This window comes from Xiphophorus hellerii, chromosome 5, assembly GCF_003331165.1.
Source record: "Xiphophorus hellerii strain 12219 chromosome 5, Xiphophorus_hellerii-4.1, whole genome shotgun sequence".
NCBI lineage: Eukaryota > Metazoa > Chordata > Actinopteri > Cyprinodontiformes > Poeciliidae > Xiphophorus > Xiphophorus hellerii.
In genome coordinates, this window is record NC_045676.1 from 29,749,484 (window position 1) to 29,758,700 (window position 9,217).

At 35.8% G+C, this 9,217-nt stretch overlaps 1 protein-coding gene across 1 annotated transcript in view; it reads right to left on the reverse strand.

Moving 5' to 3' along the window:
* Positions 1 to 6,578, reverse strand: part of mad1l1 (mitotic arrest deficient 1 like 1) — a 54,213-nt gene extending 47,635 nt beyond the window's left edge. Inside the window, exons 1-9 of the mRNA XM_032563642.1 lie at positions 6,442 to 6,578; positions 5,068 to 5,235; positions 4,820 to 4,960; positions 3,325 to 3,504; positions 3,104 to 3,228; positions 2,926 to 3,007; positions 2,067 to 2,197; positions 1,646 to 1,760; positions 1,248 to 1,309 (exon numbers count right to left, since the gene is read on the reverse strand). Of these exons, the coding sequence (XP_032419533.1) occupies positions 1,248 to 1,309; positions 1,646 to 1,760; positions 2,067 to 2,197; positions 2,926 to 3,007; positions 3,104 to 3,228; positions 3,325 to 3,504; positions 4,820 to 4,960; positions 5,068 to 5,208 (977 nt within the window). The 5' untranslated portion in view covers positions 5,209 to 5,235; positions 6,442 to 6,578. The remainder of the gene's footprint in view (positions 1 to 1,247; positions 1,310 to 1,645; positions 1,761 to 2,066; positions 2,198 to 2,925; positions 3,008 to 3,103; positions 3,229 to 3,324; positions 3,505 to 4,819; positions 4,961 to 5,067; positions 5,236 to 6,441) is intronic.
* Positions 6,579 to 9,217: the final 2,639 nt, after the last annotated feature.

Consider the following 9,217-nt stretch of genomic DNA (forward strand, 5'->3'; position numbering starts at 1 on the left):
GAAGCATAGAGGTGTAGACAAATGTACACCAAGGCCAATTAGCGGGGGTGTACCTTTACAAACTTTATCAAACTGGTTGCATTCTAGAGCAGAGTTTTTCAGGAAAACTTCTGAATTTTTTGTTTTCCGTTTTCCAATCATTTTATTTAATACATGTTAAAATAATTGATTTAAGTGTTATTTCTCCTTTTCTGATTGGCTGCCAGTCAAATTCATCAAGCTAGCTTAGCAAGAACGATATGGAAAAGTTTCAAACAAGAAAAAGACCAAAGGAACTGTCGCTATGGAGAACACTACTGCAAAAAAACCCCATAAGAACTGTGGGAATACATTAAAATATGATGTGATCAATAGAAAATATATATTAAACAATTTATAATCAAAACAGGGGATTGTGATGAAAAATTTTATTATCTGGTAATGATAAAATTTTCCACCACAAAACTCGGAGTGGCAATATAAAATCCAACGCTATGAGGCAGTACTTATCTCAAATAAATGCAAAAAATGATTAAATATTGAACAAAAAATATTCTATAAATTTAAATTTATTTACATATACAGCGCATATGGAAAAGTTTGGAAACCCCTGGGTCTGGACTAAACATGACAATGCAAATTGTGCCGACCAACTTGGTGTGCAGTCTCATCAGATCAAACCTCCCTCATGTCAGGCCCAGCGCTGAGGCTGGCCTGGCCGGGGCGAAGCCAGCTGCTGAAAACACATGGGAGAGCAGATGCCCTCTGCTAGAGCAAATCAAACACCAGGTTTCCAATTCGACCGGTGCTCCGGGTAGAAAGCGCTCACTTTGTTTTGTGCTTCATCATGTGCTGGCACCTTCCAGCTTTTCTCTTTTTATTATTTTGACCAAAAATAATGTGCAGCACCTGGTTCTCCATCGACAAACGGTGTAAATCAAACTGCGTGGTGTGGATGTGTTCCACCTAGTCCAGAGATGATTCTACAGTAAATGGGTTTATGTGCATTAACATGTGCATGCATGCATGCGACGCGCAGGTCTTCAGTGCATGCAACACGTCAGAACTGCTTCGCTGCTCACGCGGAAGCCTCCGTCTGTTCTAACAAGTTGGCCAGGCGTTTCAGTGAGCTGAGGCGCAGTCGTTTAGAAAGACTAAAGCTCCACCTACTGGTCTTTTTTATTTTTGTATTTCACTAGAAACACATTGATGATAAATATATATTTTTTAAAGAGGGCTCTTGCGCTCATTGACACAATCATACTGACCTTATGTTAAGTCCTGTAGACTGTCCGATGTTTTCCCAGGCCTGCAGCTTCTCAGCCAGCCTCTAAAAGTGACCAAACATCATTTACTGTCAGAGCAAAGGCAACAATATTCATTTATGTGTGCATTATGTATGCAAAAAATGTTAAAAGTCTACCATAAGAGATTTTTGTTTGGGAACTGTTTAAAATTATACATTTACCAGAAGAAAACAAATCATTTACATTCTAATGAGCAGTATATATTTATTTTTTTTTATTTTGGAAAAAATTTAAAATACGTTTGATATCTTAGCGGTGGCTAGGAGTTTGAAACTCCTGGTCTAGATTCTCAGTTATGCTAGTCTGAATCTAGTATCCACATCGTTTTTTGTAGGTAACTGTGACAGCAGACAGTTTACCTCTTTCTCCAGCTCTATATTGACCAGCTCTTCTTTTTTCTTCTCCATTCTCTCCAGTTTCTTCCTCAGGCCCTCCACCTCCTCCTTCAACAGGCTGCAGTTCTCCCTGCTGTCCCTGTTCAGAAGAGAAACCCAAAACTCCTCATCAATCGAAGGAATGAAATGTTTGATCTGCCTTCAAAATGTGTTCAGTTATTGTTCATAGAGAAAGTTCTCGCCTAACATACTGTAGATGACAGCAAATGCATGTTATTAATAAAAGGAGTTATCACTTCAGGTTTGACACTGTATGTCTGAAGAATGTGGGGGTCCAAGCATAATCTATAATCAAAGTTTAGAAAACTGCAAGAAACTTCAACTGTATGGGTCTCCTTCCAAATAAAGCAGTGGGATAAACACAAATAAAAGAAAGCAAACGGACCTCAGGAAGGCGTTGTCTTCCCTGAGACGCTTCAGCTCTTTTTCCAAATCTGGAACTCTTGCCACCTCGGACTTCACACTCTTCACAATGGCGACATCTTGTTCCTGGAGAGCTATACGTCTCTCCAGCTCCTGAAAATTCAGGCAGAAAATCAGTCAAAGCAGAGCTAAACTATTCTGAACTGAAAACATGGGCGCATTAATACAAACACTGATTTTAACGAGTCTGAAAACTGAGGGGAAAAAAACTAAAACTAGGGTTTCTTTTTCTCTTCTTGTCCGTGTGCAGCTACTCACGAGCCGCGCTGTCTACATCTTTTATGCGATATAAAAATCACCATGTCATCGTTATCATGGTTATTTTGCTGACTTAATTTAACCAACAAAAGTGTTATGCTCATTTTAGGATGAGTGTAAAAACTTCCAAAAGTATTTCCATCACTTGAACCTCGACACGTTGGACATGTAAAATCTGAAAATATCACTTAATATCACAGGGATTTTATGTAAATAAGCCAACAAAAAGCAAATTAATTGTGAAATTGTGGGTTAATGATATATGGTTTTTCTATTAAATTTAATAAAATTTTTATGTATTTCTCATTACCAGTCTGACAAGTTCCCTGTAGTAGTAAATGAATCAATGTAATCGTGTTCGTCTGTGACTCATTTATCTCAATATAAATACAGCTGCTCCGTTTTGGGTTTTTGCTGCAAAGGTGCTTCTAAAAAGTATTGACTTGGTGGGTATTAATCATGCCAGATACTTTCTTGTTCTTTATTTTTTAGCAGAAATGTTTGTAACTCATGTAATGTAAAAGTAAAAAGTTGGATAAACTGTGTGTGTCAGTGCAATGTACCTTGATTTTGATGACATGCTCTGAACAAGAAGACTGTTCTGCTTGGAGGCTTTGGCAAAGCTGAGAAGCTTCTAAATACTTTCTGGGGGGGGGGGGAAAGAAGAATTGTGTGTGATTAACATTTTCCTCAGTGTAGAGGAGCAGGATGTCCATGATGAAACTGGAAGGATCTCTGGACCTGCGCTGTAAGTCCAGCTGTTCTTGCAGCTCTTGGTTCTCCAGAGTTTGGGCAGAAATTGTTGCATCTTGGGTTTGAATCTTCTGCCGAAGGTCTCTGATTTCATCTCTCAGAGACGTGACGGTCTGGATACAGCGAGCAATTCAAAGATGGAGATCAAGAGAGGGCAGAAATCTAAAATGTATTCTCTGTGTGTGGGGGTGTGCGTGTGTGTGTGTAACCTGGTCGGCTGTCGTCAGTTTGGCGTCTCGCTCGTCCAGCTTCTTGTTGAGGCCGTCCAGGTTCTTACGAAGAGAACCGTTTGCCTCCACCTGCTCTGACAGGTTCTTCCGTGCTTCTTTCTCTCTCTCCTCTAATACTTTTATTCGCCCCAAAAGGTCCTGGTTGCGGTCAACTTCTTGCTGCAATATTTTTAAAATAAATCAATAAAAACAGGTACTTCTTCTGATGACAGAGTTGGCAGGCAAAAGCAAAAATTTGCAGCAAATACTATTTAAGTAGACGCAAATATGCCTGTGCTTGATGTAGAGGAGAGCGATATGGACTTAAAAGTTTTATATTTTGTTTTGAGCTGCAACTAAAGTTTATTTTGGTTATTGATTAATCTATTAATTATTCAGACGAATCATTTGATAAAAAAAAAGGCCTATTCAGATTTTAATTTAACCTTAAACCTTTTTAATGTAACATTATAAATACATTAAAAAGATGCAAATACAAACATCTTTTTTTTTTAAAAAGAAACGAAACGTTTTATTGCCTAAATGGAACAGCATTCATTTAGTAAATCTGAAGCAGTCGAAGCTAAAGTTAGGCCACTTGAAGAGTTTTGGCTAAAACATATTTACAGACAAAAGGTGCTTTTATCTTAAAATCACAACACAATTAATCTGATTAATCGTTTCAGCCCAACCTTTTTTTTTAAGTAACTGTATCGCTGTGAATGTATGTTACAGCAATAAAATAGAAAATAGAAGAAAAGTAGCAAAAGTAATCCGCCCAACAATTCGCGCAGTTTTAGGGGATTTTAAACATCATTAATCGGAATTCATTGAGACGCTGATTAATAAACATCTTATAAGAAATTTGTTGCCATAAATGACAAACATCAATTAAAATAGGATAATGAGAAGCACTGATCCACTTTTTTCCCCACTTACAACACTGATACCGATATCTGAGGTTTAGTGCCGGCCGATACCGATCCTTTACAGAAAAACAGAGCTGAATGGATTTAAAATATTTCTTTTTTAAAACACGGATATAAATGTACTGAATTTACAAATTAATTTGATAACTCTGCACCAATACAGCACAATGAAATAAACCAACAGCTTCACAAGCCTGGACAAACGTGTAAAAACAACTTTCAGTTTTTCAGTCAGTGCTATTAGGAGTAGAACAGCCAATTAAGATAAATAATATCAATAAAAAAAACTAACAATAACAATAGGTTGACTGTCTTGGTCAAACATGTAAAATTTAAAACAACAAACCTTCTTCCAAATGGTTCACTAAGTGCAATTAGGAATACTAAATATAATGTAACATAAATAAAGCGTGACGTCGCTCTGAGCACAAAGCGTAGAATTAGACTGAATAGATCTGTCCTGATGGATTTGGCACATTGTCAGATACCCAATCTATCGGAACCGATACAAATATTGATATCAAATCATCGGTGCATCTCTATCAGACACTGAACTTGTCTTGTACCTCCAGGTTTCGAGCGCTTTCAGAAGCTGCCTTCTCCAGTTCGAACCGAGCTCGTTTGTGACTCAGCTCCATCTGTTTCTTCTCCTGGTCCAGCTGCAGGTAGCGGTGCTGAGAGTGAACCCTCTCTGCTGCTTCCAGAAACTACAAATAAATCAATCGATAAAATAAACATTAAATCCAACTAACCAATGTTAAGGCTAATTAGTGGTCTTGAGAAGTTCAGCTCTATGTAAATGATTTCTTCGTACCTCCATGCTGCGCTTATAGTGAGGCTGCAGGTTCCCGCTCCCCGACTGCTCTGACGGACGCTGTGGATGTTCATGGCGACTAATGAAGGTATTAAAGGACTTCAGGGTCGTTAAAATAGTGGTGTCATCTTCCAGATCCATGTTAAATGCTCTAGCTGTAAAAGAATGCTAATAAGAGGCAAAAAAATATGAGTGAAAATCATCATAACAGCGATAGAAAAAAAAACACATGGATTCTATGGTAACCTTGAAATACAATCGTAAGTAATCCTTAAGCGATTTTTAAAAATGATTAACCATAATTATTAAGTTCAAATAATTATTTTTCATTACATTCTTCATAACAGATTGATTACAAAATAATCTTACAGATGACTCAACCAACAACATATATTGTGATGCAATATATGTTGTTAATAAATATCAGGTAAAGGTGAGGAACACATGCGTTATTGGAAACTCTTGCAATGCTGTTGAATCAAAACTGCAACCTCCATTAAATCACTTAATTGTACAATAAATAAAGTTTTTTTTTGTTTTGTTTTTTAGCACACCTGATTATATGTTGCACCCACCAAGTTGGACAAAGAAAACAATTAAATATATTGGACGCTTTTCTATAAGCCAGAGGTGTCAATGTGTGCATACATGGAGGTTTTTCTTTGAATTAGAAATAACGTTTTATCATAATTATTTGACTTTTCTACCCCCATTTTATTACCAACAAAATTGTGGGAAAAATAAAAATAAAAAAAAAAGGTCTTTGGCGTCAAAATATTCTGACAGTTTTGGTTTTTGCCAAACATTTCTTCTATTCTGGCGTCCAAATAATTTATTGGACTTTGTTTCTTTCTCACATGACTACCAACAAAAAACATTGCTTTGCTTGGTATACGTTTTTAAATCAGAACTTATTAATAATCCATATTGAAGCAGAAGGTTACTGTTATACTGTCAATAGTTAAACAACTTTATACACAGAAGCAGAAAGTTGTTGTGGGATGAACAGGAAAAAAAAAACAGAAATATTAAGGCTTACCTAATCTGACTTAGCAACTTAATGATAATTACGGTAAAATATTTTTCAAGAACTCAGTTAAAGTTAACTTGTTAAATCTAACCTCAACAGCGCTGAACTCCAAAGTCAAAAATGACTAAACAGTTTATAGTCTTAGTATTTATCCAATGAGACAACCAAATATTTTTAAAAAGGAGTTACCATACCAGTGCATAAAAACTCCAGTGCCATAAGCTAACTTCTTTAACAAACTAGAACGATGTAAAAAGTTACAGTTTAAACTGACAAGTTAACGGCCACCCACAACATGCTGGGGAATTCTTATAAAACAAAGTCTGGAAGTAATAAGACATCACCTTGGTAGCGCTCTTTGTAAACACAAACCAGTTCGCTGTAGATTGACGTAGCTCCTGCTAGCTACGTTAGCAGCAACGCGCCGCTCTGAAAAATCCTCCAGTTCGATGAAGCTTCTTCTTCTTCTTCTTCTTGTCGGTGTGCAAGCAACGTTCTGGTTCATTACCGCCACCTGTTGGAATGGAGTTTGGCTCGGGATGCTAAATGCTAAACAGACTCATAAAAAGGTAAAACAAAAAAATAAATAAATGGAGTAAAAAAAAACAAATACAAATACATAAAATAAACTATATTCTCTCCATTAAGTTTTCTTGTTAAGGTACCTGAACAAAAAAGAATAAGAGTCTGAACTGGAGACTTTGTCCAAAAGGTTTTGACAGTTGCAAATTGTTGTCTAGTAAATTATATACCAGTTTTTCATGGCAGAAAGAAAAAGGTAGGTAGAAGCTGCACAGATGAAATCTTTTGGAACAAACATCTGCTGACTTCATTGATGCATTACAGTTTCTGCAGAACATCGATTAACCGCTCATAAATGGTCAGTAAAAGCAGATAATTCTAGATCTTTGAACATCAATATTTGATCAAGTAATTTCCAACTAAACTAAATGCATCTTCATGGATCAGAGTTGATCAAGGAAATCCACGCCACTTCTATCCATTTCAATAATATATTGATCCCAGGGGGAAATTAAATTGATAAATTTTTTTTGGCTAATCAATTTTACCATTTTTAACTAACATGCAATTTAGTTTTCCTTTTTTTCTCATTTAAAACAATAATGAGAACTTTGCTCTCCTTCAAACCATTTTTTTTTTTTTTACCATAAATCTGCTCCCTTTGATTTAAAATTAGTTTATGATTCCTTTAGTTGAACTTGTTGAGTTTTAGATGCAGGTTCAGGTGAGATGTTGTTCAGGTATGTACAGTATCTTTCATAGTTTTTATTTTTCATTGTACCTTGGTTAGGTCAGATCCAGCTTTCATCCAAAATATATCCTAAGCTCATATTTAAATTATTCCCATTTTTTTTTATTTCAGTAAGTTCTCATTGTCTGTCTATTGTGTATTTCTACTGTTTGATCAAAATTAAGTGAGTTGTTAAGCTTCCAGTACCAATTCTGTTTTGTGCACATTTTTTTATTTGTTTATTTGATTTTAATGTGTCTATGAAAACAAGTTAATGATCGAATACATTTGTAGGAACTGACAGTTTTGTTTTTTTTGTTTTGGTTTTTTCAGAATAAATGTATTGCTTGGGGAAAAAAGCTGATGGATGTGTTTAGTTTTTAGATCACTTTTCTTAATTCGCTAAATACAGTTGTTTTTTTTCTTTTTGTTTTTGGTTGCACATTTTTACTGTTTTTATTTTGGATTTTAAAAAATATTTATTTAAAAAAAATGAATTTAGATTTTTGCATCCCTACTATTTAAACACTAGAGGGCGAGACAGACTTATCTTCCTCTCTGAAAACCCTTCAAACTGGCAAGTGATGCCACTCCTATTATACTGTATGTGTTTTGGATATTTCTTATATATGTCATTTTTCATTAACATTGGAACTTATTTCAGTTCAGATATTCCCAGCATTAGTTTCAAAAGGTACAATACTGTTAGTATAGTATTGAACTATAAATCTAGTTCTCAATCTGTATCTTTGCCACTAATGCTCATTTATGTCATTTACTTTGAATTGGACACAGATTGCAAGTAATTTTCATTTATCAAAAAAAAAAAGAGCTCCATTAGTATTCCAGCTGGACAATAGTAGACAGTAGTAGAACAAAAACCCCTAAAAGGCTTATTGTGCAGTTAACATAACATTTATTTAGATTTTATAAGACGTTTATCATGAGGTTCGCTTTGTTGTACTGTGCAGGATTTCCCTCTGCTGGAGGAAGACAATTCATATTAGGTTCCTCCAGGGCTTCCTCCCGGAAACGCAGCTGAAACAATGCATCCACAACCACTGGCGTTTCCATCTGAAGCCTAAGGATATCTTTAGGAAACACAGTGGTGTTCTGCTTTCCCATGCCTGTTATGAAATAACAAATGTTTTAGTATTTTAAATCATATACATTATGTGTTGATATATTTTTATCTTCACAGATGTGGTGCTCTTTCTCTGTTAATAAATTTAAAGTAAAAAAAAAAAAATCATGGATCAACTTTAAAAAATATATATATTATGCATATTAGACATTTTGATTATTCAGAAAAAGGAAAAAAGAACAATAAAAACACAACTCATACCGCACAAATACAGTTAAATCACTTGGCATGTATGTAATTTACTGCCAATAGGGACAGATATTTTAAAAGCTGCAGTAAGTCCCTTTTAAGAATTATTTTTCTTTTTTACATATTTGTTGAAACTGTCACTGCGTGACAGTAAAACACATCCAGCTCCTCTGCCTTCTTCTAGCGCTAACTAGAAGCAACCAATCAGAGCCGGGAGGCGGGTCTTAGTGTTGACCCTGGACTTTCTAACCATCATCAACAGGAAATGTCTGATTTCTACAGTATGTGAATATAGAGGTGCCCAGGCTGTAACCCCCAGGAGACACAGCATTAGACTGTAGAGGGGGAAGTGTCTGTCCTGTAGCAGAGCGAATGTCCCCACATGCTGCCTGCCAGAATGCCTGTATGATTTTACACTTCCATAAACAAGGAAATCTAGTTCCCCGAGGCTGATTTACATTTGGGGCAGTTTGAAGACATTCCTGGTGTGTGTATTTCCTATAGATAAATGTATGCATTATGAACAATATTATCA